Source organism: Orycteropus afer, unplaced genomic scaffold, assembly GCF_000298275.1.
Source record: "Orycteropus afer afer isolate SDZICR_OR568_19922 unplaced genomic scaffold, OryAfe1.0 scaffold00085, whole genome shotgun sequence".
NCBI classification, from domain to species: domain Eukaryota; kingdom Metazoa; phylum Chordata; class Mammalia; order Tubulidentata; family Orycteropodidae; genus Orycteropus; species Orycteropus afer.
The window spans coordinates 8,444,882-8,472,252 of record NW_006921672.1 but is presented as its reverse complement, the minus strand read 5'-3'; the positions used below and the strand labels follow the sequence as shown (position 1 = coordinate 8,472,252).

The window sequence follows — 27,371 nt, the reverse complement described above, 5'->3', positions numbered from 1 at the left end:
CAAGGAGTGTGGTAGTTAAGGTTGTAGCTGGGCCTGGTTTTGAGTGGCTGGATAGCTGAATGTATTTATTCCCTATGATGGGACTGGTAATCAGCTCCATAGTGGAATCTATTGTGAGCAGATGAGTAGCTGCTTTAGGGATGTGGTCTGCTCCCAGTGTATAAGAAGATGCTTTGAGAAAGACTTGAGGGCTTTTTTTTTTTTTTGGCACATCTAGATCTTGCCTTTGGCTGAGTCATCAGTGAGTGGCCTGCCATGTTGTCTGCCGATTTGGGGACTGTTTTTGGACTTGAACTAATGGCCTGCCATGTTGCTTGATAGTCTTTGGACTGTACCATTTTACTTGTTGACCTTGGGTTTGTCAGCCTCAGCAGTTAGCAGCTGCATGAGTTAAGAGATGCCTCCAGCTCCATTGGGCTGGGAACAAAGAGGCAGAGCTGAAACCCAAGGTCAAGGGGCTTTCACCCAGCCCCTAGAGCTGGCACTTTGAACTCGGACTTCTAGCTTCCTAAACTGTAAGAGAACAAATACATGTTTGTTAATGCCATCCATTTGTGGTATTTCTCTTATAGCAGCACTAGAGAATCAAAACAAGGAAGTACAGCTGGAATGTTTCTTAGATGCAAGAATGACCAGGCTCTGTTTCTCATTCTTTGGTCATGTCAGAAGGGACCAATTTCTGGAGAAGGATACCATGCTTGGTAAAGAAGAGGGGAAGACTCCCAACAAGATGGATTGACACAGTGGCTGTGACGATGGACTCAAGCATAGCAACAGTTGTGAGGATGGCGGAGGATTGGACAGTGTTTCGTTCTGTTGTATACAGGGTTGCTGTGAGTTGGAATGGGATCAATGGCACCTAACAACAACTATATATATATATATATACACACACACACACATATATATATATAAATATAAAAATATGACAAAATATTTTCTGGAAGGTTTAATTTTGTCAGGGCAAATTATTTTTTTCTTTTGAAATAGATCTCCAATCTGCTGATGATGATGAATAGATTTTACTAACAAATTTTTTTCAAGATAAAGTTTTTCAGAATTCGTTTAGTTAATAACTGGAAAACCCACTGTCATTGAGTCCATTCCAACTCATAGTGACCCTATAGGACAGAGTAGAACTGCCCATAGGGTTTCCAAGGCTGTAAATCTTTATAGAAACAGACTGCCTTACCTTTCTGACACGGAGCAGCTAGTTGGTTTGAACCCCTGACTTTATGGTTAGCAGCCAAGTGCCTTAACCACTACACCACTAGGGCTCCTTACTTAGTTAATAGACTTTATCAATTCAAAGCAATAAAAACCTACTGCAAGCCTACTATTAGCCGGTACTTGGGTTAGGTACTAGAGAAACATAGATTCAACAGTATTTCTGTCTTCAGGGAGCTCACCATTCAGGTAGAATCTCCTAAGGTGTATTTTAGAAATAGTCAAGTCAGATTCCTTGTTCAGATAAGCTGAAAAGCGTTGCTTGCTTTATTTTCCATTCATCATAGAGATTTTCATTATATACAACTCTGTTATGGCTTTGAGAAGTCCTGCAATTAAAAAAAGCTCAGTTGCAAATGGTTAAAATGCTTGGCTGCTAACCAAAAAGTTGGAGGCTTAAGATCCACCTACAAGCACTCAGAAGAAAGGCCTGGTCATCTAGTTTTGAAAATCAGCTATTGAAAACCCTTTGGACCACAGTTGTTCTCTTACACATGGGATCATCATGAGTCAGAATCAGCCTGATGGCAATTGATTTTTGGTCTGTTTGTTTAATCCCATGTTTCTCAAGTTCATTTCACAGAGAAGCTGTGTGTGTGTTTGTGTAAAATTTTTTGACAGCCTAAGGAACCTTGGAACAGTGTGGTCCAGTAAAGCTTTCTGCAGTGATAGAAATGTTCTGTATCTGTGCTATCCAGTTCAGGAGCTGTTAGCCACATGTGGCTTTGGGGTACTTGAAATGTGGCTAGTATGACCAAGGAACTGAATTTTTAATTTTCTTTCATTTTAATTAATTTAAATTAAAGCAGCCACATGTGGTTAGTGACTTCCCTGTTGGACAGCGAAGCTTTGGAAGGTACTTTGGAAAATGTTGATCTAAGGGTGTGTTTTATTTATTCATTCTATAAACATTATCAACTTTGTAGCAGTAAGAAACAAAGAGCCCCTGTCCTCAAGGAGCTCCTAATTCAATGGGGGTGACAGGCACTGCTACATGTGGTGAATGTAATGATGGCTATAAAGGGATTGCTTGGAGCACAGAGGGAGGATTTCAGCTTTGGGCGGGATGCCGGAGTGGGAATTGATCAGGGAAGGTGTCCTGGAGGAGATACAGTAAGCCCTAGGGAATAAGTAAGAGTTTGTATAATGAAATTCACTGCCTTGAAATGTTCAGTGCAGGAAATATTTGTCTCTAGTTCTTACCTGAATAAAAATCACTCTTCTGGAGTCTGATAGAAGAGGGATTGGGGACGATGCATAGTGCTCCTGTCTCTCTGGATGAGTGGAGGAGGCCTCTTGGAGGGGCTGAGGGTACAGAGGAGCTGCAGCAACTTTAAGCCTCAGTGTTGGCTCCTCTCTGCTGTGGGTTCTAATAATCTGAACACTACTCAAGCCAGTGCTTTGTCTTTCTTCCTTCCCTCCAGATGGTGTCCTACTCCTCTGTCCTCACAGCTATCAGTAAGGTATGACCGTAGCCCCTCATGGGCTAGGTGTGGGGAGGGGGATAGAGGTAGGAAGGTGAAGGACAAGGGCCTTGCCTCCATGCCTGCTCTAGTCTCTGGCTGGGATTACTGGCCTTCCATTGGAAGGAGGGGGATCATGGAAAGAGGGAGTTGGCAGTTAGGAACTGATTTCTAATGTCAAAAGGATGCTGAGTCTGAAACTTGGAAGAAAGCTGAGCAGGAATCCTGAGCTGTATCATCTGCCTCATGTGAGACTGCAGGGCTGGCTGGGACTTTCCATAGCATCTCTATTATTCTTTCTACAGTTTGATGACTTTTCCCGAGACCTGTGTGTCCAAGCATTGCTGGACATCATGGACATGTTCTGTGATCGACTGAGGTAATTCAAATTTATTAGAATGAAATTAATTAAAATAGGGCTGAGGAGGCTTTCAACCATCCAGCATTGTCTTAGTGAGGGAAGAAACCTGTAGCACATAGACTGAGACCGATTCTGTGGGTTTCCACATTTCCACTTCCCATCTGCCCAGCCCCATTCTTTTCAGCTGATTCCCTTAGGATAGATGACCTCTACTCTGTTTGAAGTAGCCCATTTGAAATCTTGTCCAGTAGAAACAGATTGGACTGGGTCTTCCCTGGAGCTTTGCTAGGGGAGTGCCAGGGATGGGGGTTGAGAGTGGGAGATCTAGGTGTTGGTCAGATTTCAGCTGGCAGAGCAGAGACAGATTTTGCATCCTTTCCTGGTAGCTGTCATGGCAAAGCTGAAGAATGCATTGGGCTGTGCCGAGCCCTTCTCAGCGCCCTCCACTGGCTGCTGCGCTGCACTGCAGCCTCTGCAGAGCGCCTCCGGGAGGGGCTGGAGGCTGGAGCCCCAGCTGCAGGGGAGAAGCAGCTGGCCATGTGCCTTCAGCGCCTGGAGAAGACTCTCAGCAGCACCAAGAACCGGGCCCTACTCCACATTGCCAAGCTCGAGGAGGCCTGTATGTGCCCTGAGCCCCGTGAGCCCCACCTGTCACTGTTCCCATAGCTGGTTCTTTAACTGAGAGGGGAAAGGCAGGATGCCATCCCACTTCTTTCCAGGAGGATCTGAAATCATCCCACTTCCTTTTTTTTCTCCCCATAAGCATTGCATACATCCCAGGGACTTGGGCAGGGTGGCACCAGAGCCAATCAACCAACAGGTATTTACTGAGCATTGTTGTATGCCCAGCACTGTGCCAGGTGCTAGGGGCGGGGGGTGGGGGGCTACCAAAGAAGCATGTGGCAGGTTCCTGCCCTCAACAAGCTACTAGTTGGGGAGCAAGACAAGTACATAGTAAACATGGAAAAATGGAGAGGACAGGACAGGCACACAGGCCCTCCTTGTGGTTGTCTCCATATTACTCATCCTCTGAAAGCGCATGGCTCTCTCACTTGACTGTTACCTCAAACACCCTTTTCAACACCGCAGCTGTCTGCTGTCAGGCCTGCTGTGCCATCTACCTCAACTAAAGTTCAGATGTTAAATGTTAGAACTTTCCAGAGCCTGAGAATAGACAGATCACCTGGTGGGAGGGAAGACCCGGTATTTCCGAACACAGGGCCCTAAGGCCACAATCTTGCCATGGCTTGGAACCACCTAAGGGTTCTTATGCTCCAGTGACTAGAATGCTAGAATGGGTATACAGGTCTTCAGGACCTAGTAGGAGAACCTGTTACAGGTTATTATATTCATTACTTCTCAAAGCAAGCTTGATTGCCCATGAGGTCCAGAAAGATAGTGTGTAAAATGGGTTATGTTGGCAGTTTCTTGATAAACGTTTATTGGCTGTGAAATGAATGAATGCTTATTTTTAATAGACCTCAGGCCTTTGAGTTTTTGCTTTTTTCCTATGCTACATGAAGGTTAATAGGCTAGCTGGTATCGTTATTCATCATTGACTCTCTGGGATTGTAACTAGGATAAATGACTTATAATTAAGTGCTAAGTAATGTGTGTAGACCATGGGTACAGGCATCTAGGGGAGAGATCAGTTGAAATCACTTAGGCAAGTTGTTAAGGAGCTGAGGCTTGAACAGACACTTGAAGGATGGTGGAATTTTGAGAGATGAAGAAAGCAGCAAGAGCCCAGACGAGGAGCCCAGCTTGGCTAGAATGGAGAGTGAGGGCCATTTACAAGGGTGGCTTTTTGGATTGGCCTATGCCTAAAGTGATTTGTGGACACCCTCCCTGTTCCAGCCACTAGATCATCTCACCTTCCTCTGTCTCTCTCTTCTGTTGTGTCAGGTCACACCTGGTCTCTGAAGTTGACTAGATGAATCCCCTTGAAGTTAGGCCTTTGGAAATAGTTTCTAGGGACTTTGCCATGGGTGTTTACTCCCCTTCTAGAAAAAGTGCATGCTGCCCTTCAGGCCCCTGGCCTCCCTGTCATCCTCAAAGGAAGCCTCCCTGTGTGGTTTTGTGGCCCTAGAGGAGGCCAAAATCAAGGAGTGTGGGGCCAGTCTCTATCCCTCTTCTGTTTTATATCATGTTTCTGCGTTTTCCTTTCCCCACTAGCCTCATGGACTGCCATCGAGCATTCACTCTTGAAGGTTGGGGAGATCCTGGCCAATCTCAGCAACCCTCAGCTCCGGAGCCAGGCTGAGCAGTGTGGCACACTCATTAGGAGGTACCTGGTGCCCAGGGTGCATTGTAGTGAAGGGAGAGAGAAAACAAATGCCCTAGCATGTGCGTGGGAAGATGTGACACCAGGCCCCATCATCTCCTCTGCTCTCACTTCATCTCCAACTCTCCTGAGCTCCCAAACGTGTCCTCTGTTTCTGTTGCCTTCAGTATTCCCACGATGCTGTCTGTGCACTCAGAGCAACTGCACAAGACTGGCTTCCCCACGGTCCATGCAGTAGTCCTGCTCGAGGGAACCATGAACCTGACAGGCGAAACACAGCCCCTGGTGGAGCAGCTGATGATGGTGAAACGCATGCAGGTGGGAGGCTGTGCAGTGGGAGGGGACAGAGTTGCCTTTTTCTCCTTAAGATGAGTCTGCCATGTGGGGACGAGAGGGGATTCTTCTGATCCTTCTTGGGGACATAGGGTTTCTCTGATTCCCATGGAAAATGGGCCCCAGTCCTGCACGGTGTTGTCATTTCACCATATGTCCCTTGTTCTCAGTGTTAGAGCTGGGGACATGACTGTGCTGTGCCACATCTGACCCCATCTGATTCCAGGAGCCATCAGAAGGATGAAGGGGTTATGGGCCGCCTTCTTACCCTCACCTCTGAATCTTCCCACAGCATATCCCCACCCCCCTCTTTGTCTTGGAGATCTGGAAAGCTTGCTTTGTGGGGCTCATTGAGTCCCCTGAGGGTACAGAGGAGCTCAAGTGGACAGCCTTTACCTTCCTCAAGGTACCTTGGGGCAAGGGAGTAACAGCAATTCCAGGAATGGCTTAGGGGAAGTGGGGATACCCTGGGCCTCCGCCCCATGTTTCTCCCTATAGGCATCATGCCCAGCCTGCAGGTCTTCCAGCCTGAGTTCCCATCGGTTCTTCTCTGGAAGTCCCAGGGTGCATTCGGCCACTTGGCAGAATTCTGTTGTTTCTGACCACAGAGACCCTGTTTAGTTCAGTCATCAGCCAACTCGGTGCAGGGCAGGAAAGAGAGAGAGAGAGGGGAAAAGTGGTCCCAATCTTCCTTGAAGTGGGGTTCTACTTTTGCTGTGGCATTTCCTGTTAAGCCAATAGAAGTGAGGGGTCTGTGTCCTATAGGCTGGGAGCATCAGGCACTTGGATACCCATCACCTTTCTGATTCAGCTCTAAGAGTGGTTTCCTTCCCTGGGAGGAGTGTTCCTGTATCTCTGCCCAGAGCAGGGGAAAGAGGAGTTGCTTCAGTTCTAGGTGAAAGAAGATGTTGATCTTCCTGTTTGTCCCCCTGCCTTGCCCCCTAGATTCCCCAGGTTTTGGTGAAGCTGAAGAAGTACTCTCATGGGGACAAGGTGAGTTGAAGGAATGAGATAGGCTGGCATGGGATTAGGGGAGGACATTTCCATCCTGGAGGAACTGGGCCAAGGGAAGGGTCATTTAGACCCCAGCCAGGCAGTAGCGTGTTCTCTGGCCTGTGGCAAGGCTGGAAGCACGTGTATCCCTGAGCATCTACACGCATCCATGCACTTGCATTCAGTCTCCAGACAGAAGGCAGCCAGTCAGACCTCAGGCGATTTCCCCAGGAGGCAGGGTTGAGTCTGAGGTGACCATGGGTAGCCATGTGGAGAGCGGTAATCCCTCATTGCTTCTTACCCAGCTACTAGCTGGTGGTGGGCATGGTCTGCTTGTGGGCCTTTCTAGCTGCTAAGGTGCCCTTGGGAGCCTGCTGTGCAGGGTGTGGGTGGACTTGACCTGGAAGTCAGATGGAAGCTTCTGACTCCTCACAGGACTTCACTGAGGATATCAACTGTGCTTTTGAGTTCCTGCTGAAGCTTACCCCCTTGCTGGACAAAGCTGATCAGCGCTGCAAGTACGTACTCCCCTGCTTGCTGGAAGGTGTTCTGGCCTCTTCCCCTGCTCTTCTGTGCCAGATAAAGTCCCAGGGGACTCTCCTCATTCACTCCCCTTGGCAGGGGCAGGAGGCAGCAGGCCCATAGCTGCGAGTACCAGAACCCCTCTGCTTTCCTCAGCTACTCAAGGGTTTCCTCATCTTGAAGGGGCATAGATACTGGTAGCAAAAATCCCAGCTATGTACTTCGTTCTTCTTTTCCCTCACAGCTGTAACTGTACAAAATTCCTCCTCCAAGAATGTAGCAAGCAAGGGCTTCTGTCTGAAGCCAGTGTGACCAACCTTGTGGCTAAACGGTAAGTATGAGCTCCTTTGTGCTGCCGCTGCCTTTACCCCTCCTCTGTAGAGGTTGATGTGCAGTGACTGGAGCCATGCCTAGGGTTACACTGACCAGGAGGGAAGAGAAGCCATTGATTTCGTCATACCATATTTTTATACTCTTACCTGTTGTTTTCTAATTCAAACCCACCTTTGTGATCAAAGTGAGAATCCTAAACTTTCCTTTAATCTTAAATGAGCTTTTAAAATAGGCATAATGATAAATGAATTGAAGTGATTCCAGTGTTGACTGTGCTTTCTTCACCCCCACCCCAAAGATTCTCAGGTGCCTCCCACCAGTTCTGTGTCTTTGCTTTTGGGCTTGAACTGGGAATATGTCAAGAATTTACCCTTTTCTCTTCCTTCTCTTGACCAACTGGTTATGGCCACAGCACAGCAGACCGGGAGCATGCACCCCAGCTGAAATCCACAGAAAATGCCAATGTCCAGCCCAATCCTGGGCTGATCCTCAGGGCGGAGCCCACTGTCACCAACATCCTCAAGGTGAGTGTACCTGTCCCTTGCCACCAATGTCACCTCTCTCCTTTTTCCAGCTCTCCTTCTACTTCCAGATAAACAGAAGCATAGGCCTCTTTCCTGTCTGCCTTTTATATATAGTTGCTTTGGAAGGTAGAGAAAGGGGGAAAATAGGGGAAGCTATTACCATCAAAAATTAGCATTATCGGCCATCGCTTGTATACTAGGCATTGTGGTAGGTGCTTTCATTTAACATCACCTCATGTGGGAATGGCAGAGAACCTCATAGTGGTGACTTCTCCCACCCCAGCCCTACCACTTTCATCTCCATTTAGTTGATAGGGATGGGGAGAGCACAAGTGTAGATTTTTAGGAGTGATTTTCTAGATTGGAGTCAGAAAGATGTAGATGAACTTGTATGTCATGGTGTCCCATTTACCTACAGAGAGCAAATGTGGCTAGGCTGTGTCTGGGGGTCTTTAGCACTTGATTTCTTTTCCTGTCACCAGACGATGGATGCTGATCACTCCAAGTCCCCAGAGGGACTCCTGGGGGTCCTTGGTCACATGCTGTCTGGGAAGAGTCTGGATTTGCTGCTGGCAGCTGCAGCAGCCACTGGGAAGCTGAAATCCTTTGCCCGGAAATTCATCAAGTAAGGAAGGCCGGGTCCCTGAATGGGGTGGGGGAGGATGTCTGAAGGGAAGAGGTAGCAGGATAGAGCGAGGCACTCAGGTCTGGGTCTCTTACGGAGATGCACAGGCCAAGGCAGAGCACCCCAGCTGAAGACTTGGAGGAAGCTCTGTGATTTGAAGTGCTCACTTCTCTTCACCTGAGGGTGGAGTGGAGGTTCCTGGTAAAGTGACAAAGTGTTGAACAATGGCATGGGGGAGTTTCGTGAGTGCCCAGTTATTAACAAGGGGCTTTCAAACTCTGTTGATCTTTTCGGTTGACCTGGAATTTGATGTATGGAGCATTGCTCTATTCAGCAAGCCATTCTCTAGGCCTGGGAAATATTTTACAAATTGATACAAGTAATTCTTTTTCCTGTGGATGGGAACTCTGATGGCATAGTGCCTAAGGCATTTGACTGCTAACCAGAAGGCTGGCGGTTCAAACCCACCAGCCAATCCTCAGAAGGAAGATTGGGCAATCTATTTCCATAGTGATACTACCTCAGAAACCCAAGGAGGGGTTGCTATGAGTCGGATCCTACTCGATGGCAGTGTTTGTTTTTTTTTTTTAAGAGTTGGTGTTCATTTCATGTTTACTCCATAATTCAGACTTGTGACCACCTCTCAGGGTGGCGGCCTGCAGCTGTTGTTCCTCTCTTGCCCTGGTTGATGTGACTTGTCTCCATTTCTTCCAGCTTGAATGAATTCACCACCCAAGCCAGTGAAGAAAGCCGTAAGTGAACTCTGTGCATCTCCAGGCCCCATTCACATTGAAGGTGGGGAGTGGAGGAGAGCAAACGGGAGGGGGACACTTCTGTTCATGATGGGGAGGCCTTGTTTCCTCCCCTGAGTGAAGACTGATTGAAGCTTTGGGGGAGCTTTGAAAGAGGGTGATACTGGGCAAAGAGATCATCTAAAACCACCCATTTGTCTCTGTCCTCACTTTATGATTGGGTGGGTATGGGGGGAAAGGAAGGTCCAGGGACTTTTTTGACTCCAAGGAAGGAATGATGTTACAATTGAGTCTCAAGAAAAGGATTCTGAGCCTCTGGGCTTTGAAAGAGCCACTTGGTCCCTGACCTTCCTGAAGGCAAATTCTGGTACCTTCTCAACCCAGACAAGGGCTTTGGGCCCTGCCCTCGGCAGAGGGGTCAGCCTTTTTATCCTTCCCACAGCCAAACTAGCCTCAGTTCGTGCCTTACTCTTTGACATCTCCTTCCTCATGCTGTGCCATGTGGCCCAGACCTACGGCTCAGAGGTGAGTGAGGGGAGAGCAGACGCTATTAGGGAGTGCCCAGTGGGCGGGAGTAAAGGGAAGGAGACAACCAACAGCTCTTGCCCACCTCAGGCACCACCCTCTCCTAGTCCCATAAGCCAGTTGGTTCTGCTGAACTCAGAAGTCAGGTGTTCATCTGGGCAAAGCAAGTAGATGCCACTCATCCTGTCCAGAATCCTTTAGTCACATCCACACTGACCACTAGGTGGCAGCTTAGCCCCTGTCTTCCTCTAGAGACCCATTTGTCCTCATTTCTTGAGCCTGGGAAGGGAGTGGCAGTGTGGCAGGAAATTAAGGTGCAGTGAGGCCCAGCCCTGGCAGGTGCTGAGCCCTCCCAATTCAGTTGGTGCCTCTTCCTGTCCCCTCTCCCAGGTGATTCTGTCCGAGTCAAGCACAGCAACAGAGGTGCCCTTCTTTGAGACCTGGATGCAGACTTGTATGCCCGAGGAGGGCAAGATCCTGAACCCTGACCACCCCTGCTTCCGACCAGACTCTATCAAAGTGGAGTCCTTGGTGGCTCTGCTCAACAACTTCTCAGAGATGAAGCTGGTGTCAGTGGCCTGGGCACCCCCTCCAAGGGTGGGGGATGGGGCCCAGGGGACAAGAGCTTCTCCTCTAAGCCTATTTCCTGCCCCCCTGTGGTGATCTTTCTCCCATACCCTCCTTAACCTGTAGGCAGATGAAGTGGCATGAAGCCTGTCTCAGCATCTCAGCGGCCATCTTGGAAATCCTCAATGCCTGGGAGAATGGAGTATTGGCCTTCGAGTCCATTCAGGTAGTCCATTCTCTCAGGAGCATTTCTCCAGAGCTGTAGACCCAGAGCCAGTCTTTGACAGTTCATGATATTTTGTAACAAGAAGACCCTTAATCTAAGAGCCCATGTTATTGGTGTCAGTCCTCTCTGCCATCCTAGTCCTAGTTACTTCCCCTGAAAATCAAAGTTGTGGTAGAGAGAAGTGTGGAATGTGGCCAAGGACTCCACCTTACATAGTTGCCCACAGAAGCCAGGGAAAGTGAAGGCCAGAGAAGAGGAGATGGTAGCCCGAGTTACCCTTTCCCTTTCTCCTAGAAAATCACAGATAATATCAAGGGAAAGGTATGCAGTCTGGCGGTGTGTGCTGTGGCTTGGCTTGTGGCCCACGTCCGGATGCTGGGACTGGATGAACGTGAGAAGTCACTGCAGATGATCCGCCAGCTGGCAGGGCCACTGTATAATGAGAACACCCTGCAGTTCTACAATGAGAGGTCAGTGACTCGTCCCCTCCCTTCTTGAACCCTGTGGGGCTTGCTTGCCATGAGAGGTCAGTAACTGCTGTAACCAATATCTTTCTCTTCTCTCCCTTAACACACTGTTCACTTGCCCGCCTCACTCCCTCACTCCCTCGCTGTCTTATTTACATTCTCACTCATGACCCAGCAAACATTTGGTGTGTGTTTTGGTGCTGGGAGTGTTTATAGCCCAGCACTGCTCTGTGCCAGAAATACAGATCCCAAATAGCTATGGTTCCTGCCCTCAAAGAGCTCAAGTTCTGGAGAACTACCTCACCAGAAGAGCAAAGTGATTATTTGTACCACCATCTGGGAGCTATGAGCCCATCTGTAGATTTTATGGGCCTTGGGCCTTCCTCCCACTCCCCAAGCTGTCTTTGTGATATTTTCCTGCCTTGGCTTTGCAGGGGCTTGGAGGAACTCCTTAATGACCTCAGCTATGTTGAGTTCATTGGTGTTGGATCATTCACCCACCAATAAGGTGGTTTTTTTTTATTTTTTATTTTTATTGTGATTTGGGTGAAAGTTTACAGAGCAAATTCATTTTCCATACAGCAGCTCACATACACTTTGTCTCATGACATTGACTGCAATTTCTCACAATACAACAGCTCCCCTCCTGTTACCTCCCCATAATTACCTCTTCCTTTTGTCCTTCCCTCCCATGCACTCCTGGCCCCCCAAGCAGTCTCCCTGTGCATATAGAGCCCTTCCATTTTCCCATGATTGTTCTCTCTAAGGAGTGTATCTACCTAAAGTAAATGTTCAGCTCATATGCCTGTCTTTTGTTTGGCTGGAAGCCACAGGAGTGGGTTCAATTCCACACCTGAAGGGCAGCTAGGGGCCATAGTCTTAAGTGGTTCCACCAGGCACTCTAAGACCAGCAAACCTGATCCCTTTTATTTTATTTTTTTTATGATTTTGAGTTTTGTTCCACATTATTTTCCCTCTCTATCCAGGTTCTCCTACATAGATCCCCCTCTCCCCCTCTGAGTGGTTGACAGTGGTAGCTGAGCACCATCTAGTTCTTCTGGTCTCATAGTCACATAGGTTCAGGATCGCATGGTATACCAGTCCCTCGGACGGATTGTTTCCATGTGTCATTAGTTTTCTTCATTCTTCTTTGCTGTGGAGGGGGAGAAACCCATTGTTGCATCTGCGTGGCCACTTGCAAGCTTTTAAGATCCCAGTTGCTGCTCGCCAAAGTAGGATGTGGAACAATGCTTTTGTGTAGTATGTTATGCCAGTTGAGGTTGATGTCCCCTGTGACTATGGTCCCAAGCCCACAGGTCCAACTATTTGCTCCCTCTGGGTAGCTGATTGTGGCCAAGAAGTGACTACAACCTTGTCCTTTGTCAGCTCTACGGAACATACAAATACACTTGTAGAAACATTGTCGCCAACCCTATACATGGTCATGGGCACACTCCCACCTGGATAGACATACCTAGTAGTTCAGCCTGTCCACTCATCTATCCACCCGTAGATCAATGTTTGCCTTCACTGATAACTCAGTACTGTATATACGAAAGGGTTCATCTTTGTTGTCTGTTCCTCCCATGTACCTCTCTCTGTTTACCTCTTCCTCAGTGCCACCATGTTGATCACTCACCCACCAATAAGTTTTGAGTAACTATTCACGTGGAAGGAGTCCTGATGGCTCAGTGGTTAAACACTCAGCTACTAACTAAAAGGTTGGTGGTTCTAACCCACCAGCTGCTCCATGGGAGAAAGATGAGGCAGTCTGCTTCTGGAAAGATTTATAGCCTTGGAAACCCTATGGAGCAGTTCTACTCTGTCCTCAGGGTTGCTGTGAGTCAGAATCAACTCAGTGGCAGTGGATTTGCATTTTAGTTTATTCACAAGGAGCTATGGAGGATTCTTTTGAGGAGAAGTGGAAATGTTAGCTGGAATGAGATTTGGGGAGGGTCTATAAATTCACATCTCCTGTTTTCTCCTTACCTCCCTTTTCCATTTCTCCTCCTTGCTCCCCACACAAGTATGCTTAGAGTAGCATAATTCTTCTTAAGCGCTCTGAGACCTACCTGGGTGAGGAGGAGTGGGAAATCTATGGCTCCATCGTACATAGCAACTTCCCCAGGGCCACCCAGCATTCCAGGAGCTCTGGTGGCACAGGGGGTAAGGCATTTGGCTGCTAACTAGAAGTTTGGTGGTTCAAACCCACAAGCTGCTCCACAGGTGGAAGATGAGGCGGTCACCTTCCGTAAAGATTTACAGCCTTAGTCACTATGAGTTGGAATAGACTCTGTGGCAGTGGGTTTTTGGGTACTGAGCATTCCAGGCATGGTAAGCACACAGACCTAGATCAGTATTCATAGTTAGAGACTATTTTCTTACAAACATTCCTGGATATAGACTCACATTTGCCCAGCTACCGAAGGCCGGGAAGAGTCCTGTGGGGCAGCCTTGGGGCCCCTCTCCTGGAAGTAACTGTTTACTTTGGGAAGAAGCCAGGTCTGGGTGGAGACCCCCCAGCACACAGCCCAGGGGGAAGTGATTGTATTTATTTATGTCAGAAGGTTGGCAGGGCCCCAGGCGTTGGGTTGGAGGAAGGAAAAGGAGAGCGAGCGAGAGAGAAAATTAATACACTGCTAGAATGACCTAGGGGAGGAAATCCCCCCTCCTTTTGATAGCCTTGGTGCCCAGCAGATGAGAGTCTTGCCAGGAGTAGGAGGTGGGGTCACGTCGGCTAGGCTTTGCAACTTCCTCTTGTCCCCTGCCCTGGCACGGAATGGGGTTAATTCCGTAACCCAAGTTGAGGGAGAAGTCTGGCCTGGCCATCTCCTGTCCTTAACTGCCCTGGCACAGTATGGCACCTGAACCTCAGGTGTTCTTCTCCCCCAGGGTGGTGATCATGAACTCCATCCTGGAGCACATGTGTGCTGACGTGCTGCAGCAGACGGCCACACAGATCAAGTTCCCATCCACGGGCGTGGACACCATGCCCTATTGGAACCTGCTGCCCCCCAAGCGACCCATCAAGGAGGTGCTGACAGACATCTTTGCCAAGGTGCTGGAGAAGGGGTGGGTGGACAGCCGCTCCATCCACATCTTTGACACCTTGCTGCACATGGGCGGCGTCTACTGGTTCTGCAACAACCTGATTAAGGTACTTGGAGTGGGATGAGTGCAGACCAGATCGATGGGGGGTGCAGGTATCCTCAGACATGGAGATGCAAGAAAATACCTGATGGACCAAACCTGGTCCTCCCCTCCCCGTCACTCAACCTGCTTAGCCAGGCTTCTCTTGGAGTCTGTTGTAAGCTGGGTGGTCTGCTAAAAGCTGTGAGCCTTGCTCGAGGAGCCACCAGGCTCCAAGGGGATCTCCTTCTCAGGTGCTCCAGCCAGAGGCTCTGGGGAGTGAAGATGGAGCAGCCCAGAGGGGCTCCCTGATGTGAAGGTGGAGTGCCACGGGGAGAGGCAGAGGAGGGGTTGCAGTGACAGGATGTCCAGCTCCCGGCTGCCCCCCCCTCTGCCTGTCCAGGAGCTGTTGAAGGAGACCCGGAAGGAGCACACGCTGCGGGCGGTGGAACTGCTGTACTCCATCTTCTGTTTGGACATGCCACAAGTGACCCTGGTCCTGCTGGGCCACGTCCTGCCTGGCCTGCTCACTGACTCCTCCAAGTGGCACAGTCTCATGGACCCCCCAGGCACTGCTCTTGCCAAGTAGGGGCCACTTCAGAGCCTGCTCTGCTCTCACACCCTGGGGCCTCCTGTTCCCGGTCCCATAGATTCAGACACCCCTCTCCTGGTGTCACCCCCACCCCCGATAAGCTGGGCTTGATCATCACGGGCACAGAAGCGCCCACTAACCCTGCCCCTTCTTGTAAATGCTTCTCCAGGCTAGCTGTGTGGTGCGCCCTGAGTTCTTACTCTTCCCACAAGGGACAGGTATCATCCCGCCAAAAGAAGAGACACCGTGAAGACATCGAGGTAGGGGACCCCACTGCTCACCTGTGTGTGTGTTTATTCAGTGAATATTTACTGAGCATTTGCTGCTAAGTCTCACCTTAGCAGTATAGGGAATGAGACATGGCCCCTGTCCCCAGGGCAGCAGTGTTAGGGCTGAGAATGGTCAAGAGGCAAGTCCAAGAAAGGGTCCTTCCGTCTGGAGGCAGGCGTCCTGGAAGAGGGGAGCATGTTTCTTTTTGCCATCCCTGTGCAGGGGCGAGGAGAAGGGATTGAGATGGGCAGGAAGGCAACCCCTGCAGAAGCTGGGTGGTGGCTGTGGGGAGTGACTCTTCCCCACCCAAATCTGGGCTGCAGTTCTCTCCCTGATGACTGGGATTGGAGCTCAGGGTAGGTCTGAGTGACTCTCCTGCCCTCCAGGATTACATCAGCCTCTTTCCGCTGGATGACACGCAGCCATCCAAATTGATGCGACTGTTGAGCTCCAACGAGGAGGATGCCAACATCCTCTCAAGTCCTAGTGAGTATGTGGCAGGGCCTGGGCTGGCTCCTTCCCTTCCGGGGAACTTGCTCCTCCCCAGGACAGCTGCTCTGCCATCTTCCCAGCCACTAGTGTCTTTACTAACTGGTCAGAGTGGCTGTGGCAGGTGTTTGGCCCGTTCTGTCCCTTAAGGGGGTGTTCTGTTGGCTACACCTTGACAAATGGTTGCTCTGTATCTCTCCCTAAGAGTTGAAGCTCCTCTGCTCAGACTCCAGAAAAGAAGCCCCACCCCACCCTGACCCATTGTCCCTCTCCTGCCCCTTCCTTCTTGATCCTCATGGTTGAGAGAATGACAACTTACCCAGACGCAGTCACTGCCTTGGGCACAGTCTGTGCCATTGACTCACCGCCTCTGACCTTCCTTCCTCCACATGCCCGAGGGCCTGGAGCAGGCCCAGGCCAGCCTTCGGGGCTACTCCCCACTCTTCCTGCCTAGAGAGCACCCCTCCCTGGCCCTGCCTCGATCTTCGCACTTTCCTCTCCTCCCAGCCCAGACTTCCTGCCATACATAGCCTTCTCTCTCTGCCAACGGCTCTTTCTGTGACATTTTACTTGTTTCCAGGATTTCTCCAGAGCCTAGAAGTTTCTTTGAGGTGTTTTAGAGACTAGGGGACCACTGTGTTCTTGAGCAGGGGAAAGATGCTGTGCTTGCCACTTGCCAACACTGTGACTTAGCTAGTTGCTTCACATTTCTGAGTTTCAAGTTCTTCCCTATAAAATGGTGAGGAATAGGCTAATCCATGCCAGGCCCCACAGTGGGTATGTGGTGGTGCTTACCAAGTGGGAAAACATGTTCAGTCTTCTCTCGTCCCCGCTGTGCGGGTCTCTGTATTCAGGCCCACCCCCCTTTTGTGTGTGTGTGGTAAATACATATAACAAACCATTTCCACATTTTTCACATCCAAGTTGATGACATTGATTACATTCATGGTGTTGCTCAACCCTTACCACGATCTGTTTCCACATTTTTCTGTCACCCTCAACAGAACCCTCTGACTCTTGATCTAAGGGTCTTCTCTGCAATCTCCACACACTCTCTACCCTGCCAGATTGGTGGAGAACTGTCAGGGGTTGGTTTTGAGTGTGGTAGGCTGTTTCCTCAGTGCCCCTCCACTGATTCCACAGCTGACCGGTCCATGAGCAGCTCCCTTTCGGCCTCCCAGCTCCACACAGTCAACATGAGAGACCCTCTGAACCGAGTCCTGGGTGAGTCCCTTCTGCCCCACCCTGGAACCTGGAGGCCAAGCGGAGCCGAGCCTCACCCCCACCTACCAAAAAACAAATCAAATTCACTGCCATCGAGTAGATTCTGACTCATAGCAATCCCCCTTGGGTTTCCGAGGCAGCATCACTGTGGAAGTAGATTGCCCAATCTTCCTTTCAAGGAGTGGCTGGTGGGTTTGAACCACCAGCCTTCTGGTTAGCAGTCAAGTGCCTTAGGCACTGTGCCACCAGAGCTCAAGCGCCCCTGCCTGGTGCCCCCTCTTTGTGCCCTCTCACCTCCTTCTACCCATTTCACCACCTTTCTTCCAGTTCCATGGGTTGCGAGCTCTTCTGTCTCCCTAAGGCTTCCCACTTAGGCCCTCTTCCTGTTCTCCCCCAGTTTTCCCTTTATACTGCCTCCGGCACCCCCATTTTTTGACGTTCTTAGCATTTTCCCTTTCCTTTTCCCATTTCGGTCCCGCTTCTCCCAGAGACTAGTGTCTTCACAGACCCTTCTCATGGAATTCGCATCTTGCTCTCCCTGCTCTTGCACAGCCAACCTGTTCCTGCTCATCTCCTCCATCTTGGGCTCACGGACCGCAGGCCCTCACACCCAGTTTGTGCAGTGGTTCATGGAAGAGTGCGTGGACTGCCTGGAGCAGGACAGCCGGAGCAGCATCCTACAGTTCATGCCCTTTACCACGGTGAGTACCTGGCCTCTGGGCTGGCTGGGCCACCTCTCGATCAGATGGAGTCAGCACCTCTCAGTTGAGTTTTGGGTTCAGGGCCAGCCTTCAGAGTAGGGAAGGGGATCTCCTGTGACATCACATCCGCTATGAGCAGCACTGTCTGTCTGTCTATCAGGTATCCGAACTGGTGAAGGTATCAGCCATGTCCAGCCCCAAGGTTGTACTGGCCATCACGGACCTCAGCCTGCCCCTGGGTCGCCAGGTGGCTGCCAAAGCCATTGCTGCCCTCTGAGAGGGCCTTGGCGTGGCCACAGGCTGGCTGGGTAGATCCAGCCCCAGGCAGCTCTGAAGAGAACAGTGAGCAAAGATGAGGCATCATTGCTCATATCCTCGTGGTATGAGTCCTTTGTCAGTTTCCAAATCTTTTTACTGTTCCTGTGACCTCTGACCTCTAAGACATGTCCTGGTTTCTTTCGTAATTTCCTCTTCCCTCTCCCCTGAGAGTGTGAGCAGCTGGGTTCCTGTGTCCCAGGGCAGTCACCCTCTGTGGGTGCCGGCTCATATCCCAAGAGGAGATGAAGAACTTTATAGATGCATAGTGTACATACATAGGTTTTTTGTATATATACATGAGAAGATGTTCACCCCTGCCCAACTCTCCTGTAAATAAAGATAAATAAAGATCTTTATGAGTCTCTTTTTGTTTTTAAATTTTTATTTGTGATTTGGGTGAAAGTTTACAGAGCAAATTCATTTCCATATAGTAGTTCATTCACATTTTGTTTCATGACATAGACTGCAGTTCCCCACAGTGTAACAGCTCTCTTCTCACTTCCTCCCTGTAGTTACCTCTTCCCTGTGTCCTTGCCTCCCAGGCACTCCAGTCTCATGAGCTGCGTCCCTTTGTGTACACTGCTCTTCTGTTCTCCCACAATTGATCCCTCCAAGGAGTCTATCTACCTGATATAAATATTCACCCCATATGCCGGTCTGTTGTTTGGCTGAAAGCCACAGGAAAGAGTTCAGTTCCAGACCTGAAGGGTAACTAGGGGCTATAGTTTCAGGGGTCTCACCAGGTCCTTGTGGGTCCCTTTGTGACTGTGAGTGCTGTCATGGCCTATACCTGACTGGGGATGGGGATCAGTGTCCTCTTGGAATCCCTTGCACTGCGGCCTGGGGAGAGGCTCAATTCTGTGGTTGAGGAGGGAGGAGGAGGTGTACAAGAGGGCTGGGCTCAGGTTTCTATGTTTGTTCCCTCAGCTTGGGGGAGGGCCATAGGGGTGAGAGCAGCCACCCTATTCCCCCACCCTCCATAGTCAGACTCACCCTCAGAAGGGAGAGGCTTTGGCTAAAGGCCCCACTGGTGCTGGGTTAGGGTGTTTTGTTCTAAGTCAGTCCCAACTGAGGCCAACCCTACCCCAAGTCTGACTTGTCTGGAGTCTGGTCTGTCCCCTCTGGAGAAAGCCTGGGGAGGATGAGGGACAGGAACTCTGTTTAACCCTCCCTTGCCTGCTCCACACTTCTCCAAAGCCCGCTTTCTTCAGAACAAACAGAAGTGTAGGACCATGAGCTGGGCACCTGAGGGTTTTAGCCATGGTTGGCCAGACCCTGCTTTCTAAGAGACTCTGTGGATAAGGGCAGCGAGAGGTGATTGATTGAGGATGGAGAAGGCTTGGCAGGATGGTGGGACTGGGGATCGTTTGGCTGTCTTGACCTCCCCGAGTCTAGTGGGGGCAACGAGGACCCGAACTTGAGTCTTCGGCTGCAGGGCATGAAGAGTAAGTCCTGGCATCAGAGGTGGGAACGCCATCTCCTCCATGTCTCCCACCCTCCTCAGGCTTTTCAGCCCATGAGCATGAGCCCAGCAGGAACATGACCAGCAGGGATGAGCATGATCTTGAGGTCAGAGGTAGAGCTTGATGAGGCAGGGGAGTACAGGGCCTGGATTCATAATTGCATCTAATAAGTGTGACCAATCATGAGGTGGATGGGTTTGTGTGTATGGAAGGTGCTAAATGAATGAGCCCTGTGCTTCAGCCCAGTCTGAAGGGGGTGAGATGGAGCTCTGCCCCATCCATTCCCAGTACCAGTGGTCAATGTGTTTTCTCTCTTCCTTAGCCTGTGGCTTCATGATGGCAGGAACCGTGTCTGCCTTGGTCACTGCTGGGTCCCTACGCTTAGCCCAGTGTTTATATAGAGTAAGTGCTCAAATAAATGCAAAAGGATTAAACGTCCCTGCACCTCCTCTTCCTCTCTCCCTCTACCTTGCCCACCACTCACCACCACCCTTAACCCCTGGCCAGGCACCAGCTAGACAGAGAAGAAGGAAGACATTTTCTGCAGAAAAACACTTTATTATCCTGAAGCTTGGCTGCAGTGAGAAAGTGGGGGCAGAGGTGGAAGGTGAATGATGGAGATTTCCCTGTTAGCCTCTCTTGCATCATTCCTCCCTCATCATTTCCCTCCCACCATCCCAACCCTGGTCCAGGGGGGCAAACATGACCATCTGCCTGGCCGTCAAAGGGTTTGGTGCCTATCATCCTTATAGGGCATCCAGAAAAATGTGAGAAACACCAGTGATGCCTGAGCTCCTTGCTGGCACTCAAAACATGCCCCAAAACTCCTAAAGAAAAGCTGGAGTTCCCCAGCCAAGTCATGGGACCCCAGGGCCAGGGCTCCCAGCTCTGGTGCCTCTGCTTGTGCAGGAGTCGGTGCCCGTGGGGAAGAGGAATGGGGAGGAAAGCAGGGCCAGCAGAGCTGGCAGTCCAGAGGCAAGTGGAGGCCAGAGTGCAGGTTAGAGGGACCCACTTGGGGAACACTGCTGTTTAAATATTAAACAGGGATGATTTGTCTCCCACGTGGGAGAACTGGTACTCCCAAGGGCTCCAAAGTGGGTGCCCTTGGGGCAGAGGGTTCACAGTGGCTTTTCCCAGTGCCCACCACAGAGTGGGCATGGGAGCCGTTACAGGAATAAATACTTGGTATTTACCTATCTATCTTCCAGTCCAGGGGACCAGAGGACAGGAGCTTTTCTCCCTGTTACAGGGAGATGGAGGAAAAGGCCCAGAAGTCTGAGGCTCTTTCCTACTCTTCCCTCTTTAAATATTAGGTTTAAATAAAGATAAATATTAAATAGAGATAAATACAGTGCCCGGGAAGGGTTTCCTCAGGTCTGGGCAAGGTAGCGCAGAACTCGGTACACCGGCTCCAGGAACCTCTGCAGGTTGGAGGCAACCAGGACCCCTCCCGCCCGGCGCTGGAAGGCAGAGGTGAAGGTCGGCATGGGACCCTGGGTGGGGTGCCCTGGAGGGGCCACCCTCATATCTTCCATCTGTTGGGGGAAAGGTAAGGTCAGTAATCAGGGCTGTTGTGGGCATTACTGTGGACAAAATGTTCATAGAACTGACAGACTGAAGATCCGTGGCTAGTGTAGAATCAGGACTTGAACCCAGGTTTCCTGTTTCAAGGTCCAGTGATCTGTCCCCCTGTTGTCAATTAGGAAGCATGGAAGTGGGCCAGCAGAGAAGAGAGAGGACCCCGGGGTGGACTGCTGGTCCCAATAAACAAGCCCTAAAGAACACTCCCATCCCAACCCTAGAGAACAGCCAAGACCCCAGGCATGCCACCCCCTGCCCTGTGAGCTGCATGGTCATGGCTCCATCAAGGCCCCTTGTCTTCCCAGCTCTGCTGCAGAGCACGCTCACCTGCTGCCAGACGTTGGTGGCAAAGTCGGCAATGTCTAGCTGCAGCCAGTCCAAGGTGGGGGCGACCTCAGGGGAAATCCCGGCCAGGGCCTGCAGGAGGCCCTGATAAAGGAAAAGGCCACTGTGGAGTTGCCTCAGGCAGTCTGTCTGGTGGTACGGAATGTGAGAGGTTAGGGAGTGGCTGGCTGCTAGGGTGGGCCTGGGTGTCCGCCCCCTCCCCGCCCCTGCCCTCCAGACACTTACCAGCTCCAGCGCCTGGCTGAAGCAGCTGCCCAGGGGAGCCTGGGAGATGCCCAGAGAATGCCCAAGCAGCACGAGCTCCTCAGGGTGGCACAGCTTGTGGGCGGCACACTGGGGATGGGGAGATGCTGAGTGAGGGGCCACCGCCAGGGTGGCTGCCCCTCCCTCCCGGGTCCTCCTCACCCTATGTCCTGCCAGGCTTCTCAGCCCCGCTCCACTCTGTCCTCTGCTGGTGATGCCCTGGGTCCTCTCCCCTCTACTTCCACCCAGCCCCCGCGGCTCTCCTCCCCAGTTCCGTCCCAGTGGGCTCCTGATTTTCCTCCATTCGCCCACGTGTCTCCCTCTCCTGTCCCTCCACTCCTCCTCTGATGTCTTTGCTGTGTCTCCTTCCCCTGCCGTGGCCCTTCCCTCTCCATACAGCTCTCCGCTCTGCCCCCTCTTGCTGGGGAGACCTCTGCATCCCCCTCCTGTCTTGCCGACTCCCCACTCACCAGCCTCTCCTGCAGCACCTCTCCTTCAGCCTGGATCTTCCTCACTTGCTCTAAGCACTTGAGCAGGAAGCTCGGGGGCAGGGAGCTGGCAGGGCCCAGAGGGGCGGCTTCTTGCACTGTCCACAGTGCACTGTGCCAGAGCAGCAGCAGGGCTGAGAGCAGACAGACGGGGCTCAGGGCACAGGCCGTCCACTCCCACCAGACCCCGTTCTGCGGACACTAGCTGGTCCTAATCCCCATTCCCAGAACCAGAAGGCTCCCCAGCCCCTCTGCCACTCCGCCTCCCTTCAGTGCCCACAGGCCAGACACTCACCCATCAGCTTCAACGGGCTCAGGGCGGCAGGATCAGCCATGGGTCTAGGTGGGTCTGGGCTGCAGACTCTGGGCTCTGCCAGGGGCCAGCTCGCGAGGGCCTTTATACAGAACCCCATGGAGGCCTGGGAGGAAATTACCTGGTGCGGCGACTAAGGCTTAGTAATGATTTCCTAGGCTTTATGCAAATTTGATGTCCAGGACAATACAGGGGGGTGGTTCAGAAAGCTGTTTGCGAAAGTTTTGTGAAATTGCGGAATGCCTGATTCCTCTTTGACGTATGGTCCCCCTCAAACCCCATCCTCCCCCCAGCCCCACCCGGGCCTGAAATGCCCTAGGGTGTTTGAACAGAACAGCTGAACAAAGGCTGAGCCCTGGGGGAAAGCAATGGAGGATGGAGTTTATCAGATTGATGAGGGAGGAGGTCAGCCTCTTGCTGCCTCCTCCCTCCTCCAGCCTCCAGCCTCCAGCTGTGGGCTTGAGCAGCCCCTTAGCCCCTCTCTCTTGGAATTCTCAAGCCACCTATTCCCCAAACCCCCAAAATCTGAGAGAGAAGGAAGATGTTAGTTTTCCCTCTTCCTAATCCTCAAACTCCCAGGAGGCTTCCTTTCTGGGCCCCTCTGGAGAGCCCAGAAAGCCGAGATGGAGGCACTGGAGTTTAACCTTCTGCCCCCACAACTCTGATAGGCACCATCCCAAATTGCAGGCTGTCCAGAGCTGGTTAGCTGGGAACTCCCTAGTACACCCCCCATGACTCATTCTTTTAAGCCCCCGGAATCCTGGCAGAGGCCAGATGAAACCGGATGTCTGTCCCAAATGAAGCAAGACCCTTACTGGCTCTTGGCTCACCTGCCTTCGCCCTCTTACCTCCTCCTGTGCTACCCTTCCTCCACTGCAGTTCCCAGGGCTTTGAGATGGTGGGACTGGCTTCCTTGGCCAGGTTTAACTCAGGGAGGAAGCTGTCTGCCAGTGTGTGTGTGCTGCCCTGAGGTGGAGAAGGGCTGGGAGTGAGGAGGCAATTCTCTTAGAATCCTGTTGTTGTTAGGTGTCATCGAGTCAGCTCTGATTCACGGTGACCCTATGTACAACAGAATGAAACACACTACCTGGTCCTGCACCATCCTCACAATACTTGCTATGTTGGAGTCCATTGTCGCAGTCCATCTCCTTGAAGGTCTGCCTCTTTGCTGCTTACCAAGCATGATGCCCTTCTTCAGGGAATGGTCCCTCCTGATAACGTGTCCAAACTACGTGAGGTGAAGTCCTGCCATCCCCACTTGTAAGGAGCATTCCGGCTCTACTTCTCCCAAGACAGATTTGTCTGTTCTTCTGGCAGTACAGGGTATATTCAACACTCTTTGCCAATACCATAATTCAAGGCCATCAATTCTCCTTCAGTCTTTGTGGTAGTTAAGTTTGTGTGTCAACTTGGTTGGGCCTGGTTGAGTGGCTGGGCAGCTGGTGGTAGTTATTCCTCAAGATGAGACTGGCAATTAGCTCCATGGTGGGATCTACCACAAGCAGCTGGGTAGCTGCTTTAGGGATGTGGTCTGCTTCCTGTATATAAGCAGCAGCTTCGGGAATGGTCTTTAGCTTGTGGTAAAGTTTGAACTGTGTAAATAGATGAGCCGTTGTTCAGCAGCCTGCCATGTTCTGTTGATCTTGGGACTTTTAATGGACTTGAATTAATGGCCTCCTATGTGGTTTGGTAATATCAGGACTGTGCCTTGTTACTTGTCGACCTTGGGTTTGTCAGCCTCAGCAGCCAGCACCTGAGTGAAGAAAAGCCTCCAGCTTCAGTGGATTGGGAGCAGAAGGCAGACCTGAGGCCCAAGGTTGAGGGGCTTTCATCCAGCCCCTAGAGCCTGGCACTTTGCCCTCAGACTTAAAGCCTCCAAACGGTAAGAGAATAAATTGTTTGTTGAAGCCATACCATTTGTGGTATATTTTCTTTTAGAGCAGCACAGAGGTAACCAAAACAGTCTTCCTTATTCATCGTTCAGCTTTTGCACGCATGCATATGAGGCGACTGAAAATACCATGGCTTGGATCAGGCACACCTTAGTTCTCAAAGTGACATCTTTGGTTATTAACACTTTAAAGAGGTCTGTTGCCCAATGCAATACATCATTTGATTTCTTGACTGTTGCTTCCACAGGCATTGACTGTGGATCCAAGTAAAATGAAATCCTTGACAACTTCAGTCTTTTCTCCGTTTATCATGTGGTTGGTTATTGGTGCAGTTGTGAGGATTTTTGTTTCCTTTATGTTGAGCTGAATCCATATTGAAGGCATTTGATCTTCATCAGTAACTGCTTCAAGTCATCTTCACTTTCAGCAAGCAATACTGTATCATCTGCATATCGCAGACTGTTTTTTTTTTTAAATTGTGATTTGGGTGAAAATTTACAGAGCAAATTCACTTTCCATACAGAAGTTCACACACACTTTGTCTCATAGCACTGACTAAAATTTACCCCAATGCAACAGCTCCCCTCCCACCTCCTCCCAATAGTTACCTCTTCCCTACGTCCATTCCTCCATGCACTCCTGGCCTCTGAGCTGTCTCCCTGTGCATAAACAGACCTTCTGTCTCCCATGATTGTTCTCTCCAAGGAGTGTATCTACCTCAGGTAAATGTTCAACTTCTATGCCTGTCTTTTGCTTGGCTGGAAGCCACAGGTGTGGGTTCAATTCTAGACCTGAAGGGCAGCTAGGGACCATAGTCTCAGTGGTTCTACTAGGCTCTATCAGACCAGTGAACCTGGTCCCCCCTTCACCCCTTTTTTTTCCCAAATGATTCTGAGTTTTGTTCCACATTGTTCTCTCTCTCTATCCAGGATCTCCTACATAGATTCCCCTCCAAGTGGTTGACAGTGGTAGCTGGCACCATCTAGTTCTTCTGGTCTCATAGTTGTATAGGCTGCAGACTGCATGGTGTGCCAGTCACCAGGACTAATTGTTTCCATGAATCTTTGGTTTTCTTCATTTTTCTTTGCTCTGGATGAGGACAGACCTATCGTTGCATCTTGATGGCTGCTTGCAAGCTTTTAAAATCCCAGTCACTACTCACCACAATAGGAGATGGAACAATGTTTTGTGTAGTATGTTATGCCAATTGAGTTTGATGTTCCCTCGTAGACTGTTCTTGAGTGGTTCTCCAATCCTAATGCCACACTCTTCTTCATATAGTCTAGTTTCTTGGATTATTTGCTTAGCATACAGATTGAGTGGAAGCTCTGGTAGCGTAGTGCTAAGGGAATTGACTGCTAACCAGAGGCTGGAGGTTCCAACCCACCAGCCACTCCTCAGAAGGAAGATGGGCCAATCTACTTTTGTAGTGATACTGCCTCGGAAACCCAAGGAGGGGTCGCTATGAGTTGGGTCTGACTCGATGGCACATAACAACAACATATTGAGTAACTATGATGAAGAAAGGATACAATCCTGACACACACCTTTCCTGATTTTAAACCATACATATCTCCTTGGTCTTTTAGAACTACTACTTCTTGGTCTATGTAAGTTCTTATTTGTTATGATCCATAGTCACTAAAACACAGGTAAACATCTTTCTGGTGTTCTCTGTCTTCAGCCAAATTCCGTCTGACATCAGAAGTGATATCTGTTCACTCCATGTCCTCTTCTGAATCCAGCTTGAATTTCTGGTAGTTCCTTGTTGATGTACTGCTGCAATTGTTTTTATCTTCAGCAAAATTTTACTTGCATTTGATATAAATGATAATTTCTGCATTCTGTTGGATCATCTTTTTTTAGAATGACCACATATATGGATCTCTTCCACTTGGTTGACTAGGTGGCTGTTTTCCATTTTTGGCATAGACAAATAAGTGCCTTTATTTATTGAAACATCTCACTTAGTAGTCCATCAATTCCTGTAGCCTTGTTTTTAGCCAGTACCTTCAGTACAGCTTGGACTTCTTCAATACCATTGGTTTTTATTTTTTGACATTTTATTGTGGGTTAGATGAAAGTTTACAAAGCAAATTAGTTTTCCCATTCAACAGTTTATACATTATTTCATGACTTTGGTTGTAGTCCCCTCAATGTGTCAGCACTCTTCACCCTTCTTCTCTGGATTCCTTGTTTCCATTTGCCAACTTTCCTGCCTTCTAAATTTTGCTTTTGGGTAAATGTTGCCCTCTTGGTCTCGAATAGTTGAACTTTCTGAGAAGAATGTTCCTCACCAGCATTTCAATACTGTCAGTTCTTACTCTTATGCTACTTCCTGAAATTCTTTTTGGTGCAGTGACTGTGTATTCCTTCCATCTTCTCTTGATTCACTCTGTGTCATTCAGTATTTTGCCCACAGAATCCTTTGATATTGCAACTAAAGGCCTGAATTTTTTCTTCACTTCTTCAGTTTGAGAAATCCTGAGTATGTTCTTCTCTTTTTGTTTTCTAACTCCAGGTCTTTGCACATTTCATTACAATACTTTACTTTGACTTCTCGAGCTGCCTTTGAAGTTGTCTGTTCAGCTCTTTCACTTCATTTCTTCTATTTGCTTCAGATAGTTTGTGTTCAAGAGCAAGTTTCATAGTCTCTTTTTTATTTTTAAACATTGTATTGTGGTTTGCATGAAAGTTTACAGAGCATATTTGTTTCCATTCAACAATTTATGCACATTTGGTTTCGTGACATTAGTTGCAGTCCCCTCAATGTAACTGCACTCTTCCCACTACCTCCCTGAGTTCCTCATTTCCACTGTTCTTTCCTGCCCCTTCCTGCCTTCTGAACTTTTATTTTTGGGCAAATGGTACCCTTTTGGCTTCATATGGTTGATTGTTCTGAGGAGTATGTTCCTCAAGGTGTTATTATTCACTTTACAGGCTTGTCTATTGTTTGGCTGAAAGGTGATCCCCGGGGGGTGGGTTCAGTTCCAGGTGGGAAGGATGTCTAAGGGCCATAGTCTTAGGGGTTCTTTCTTGTCTTTTTAGGGACCTTTTGGTTTCTTTGTATGATACCCTTGATGTCATCCTGTAACTTGTCTGGTCTTGGGTCATTAGTGAT

General features: G+C 49.8%; 2 protein-coding genes and 1 non-coding gene across 3 annotated transcripts in view; 2 read left to right on the top strand and 1 right to left on the bottom strand.

Moving 5' to 3' along the window:
* Positions 1-17,884, top strand: part of MED24 (mediator complex subunit 24) — a 28,265-nt gene extending 10,381 nt beyond the window's left edge. The window contains exons 3-26 of the mRNA XM_042781081.1: positions 2,652-2,690; positions 2,996-3,069; positions 3,438-3,670; positions 3,815-3,871; positions 5,227-5,338; positions 5,503-5,653; positions 5,961-6,074; positions 6,614-6,661; positions 7,097-7,179; positions 7,428-7,514; positions 7,929-8,040; positions 8,523-8,665; positions 9,380-9,417; positions 9,860-9,942; positions 10,333-10,511; positions 10,636-10,735; positions 11,030-11,205; positions 14,095-14,359; positions 14,735-14,916; positions 15,093-15,183; positions 15,580-15,679; positions 16,826-16,906; positions 17,459-17,607; positions 17,768-17,884. Coding sequence (XP_042637015.1) covers positions 2,652-2,690; positions 2,996-3,069; positions 3,438-3,670; positions 3,815-3,871; positions 5,227-5,338; positions 5,503-5,653; positions 5,961-6,074; positions 6,614-6,661; positions 7,097-7,179; positions 7,428-7,514; positions 7,929-8,040; positions 8,523-8,665; positions 9,380-9,417; positions 9,860-9,942; positions 10,333-10,511; positions 10,636-10,735; positions 11,030-11,205; positions 14,095-14,359; positions 14,735-14,916; positions 15,093-15,183; positions 15,580-15,679; positions 16,826-16,906; positions 17,459-17,607; positions 17,768-17,884 — 2,814 coding nt within the window. The remainder of the gene's footprint in view (positions 1-2,651; positions 2,691-2,995; positions 3,070-3,437; positions 3,671-3,814; positions 3,872-5,226; positions 5,339-5,502; positions 5,654-5,960; positions 6,075-6,613; positions 6,662-7,096; positions 7,180-7,427; positions 7,515-7,928; positions 8,041-8,522; positions 8,666-9,379; positions 9,418-9,859; positions 9,943-10,332; positions 10,512-10,635; positions 10,736-11,029; positions 11,206-14,094; positions 14,360-14,734; positions 14,917-15,092; positions 15,184-15,579; positions 15,680-16,825; positions 16,907-17,458; positions 17,608-17,767) is intronic.
* LOC122150079 lies at positions 9,676-9,779 on the top strand. The gene has a single exon (XR_006163475.1). It is a non-coding gene; the product is annotated as a small nucleolar RNA SNORD124 (small nucleolar RNA).
* A 2,874-nt stretch (positions 17,885-20,758) lies between the features above and the next one.
* CSF3 (colony stimulating factor 3) lies at positions 20,759-22,380 on the bottom strand. The gene is made up of 5 exons (XM_042781108.1): positions 22,341-22,380; positions 22,028-22,179; positions 21,536-21,647; positions 21,297-21,439; positions 20,759-20,923 (listed from the first exon to the last, which is right to left on the bottom strand). Exons 1-5 carry the CDS (start codon positions 22,378-22,380, stop codon positions 20,759-20,761), a joined length of 612 nt encoding a protein of 203 aa, XP_042637042.1.
* Between the last annotated feature and the right edge of the window lie 4,991 nt (positions 22,381-27,371).

Coding starts and splice junctions, on each gene's coding strand:
- CSF3 (XM_042781108.1), bottom strand. CDS start 22,380: ATGGCTGATCCTGCCGCCCTGAGCCCGTTGAAGCTGATGG. Junction 21,648..22,027: donor AGGTGCTGCAGGAGAGGCTG/GTGAGTGGGGAG, acceptor CCCCATCCCCAG/TGTGCCGCCCACAAGCTGTG. Junction 21,440..21,535: donor CCAGGCGCTGGAGCTGGTAA/GTGTCTGGAGGG, acceptor ACCACCAGACAG/ACTGCCTGAGGCAACTCCAC.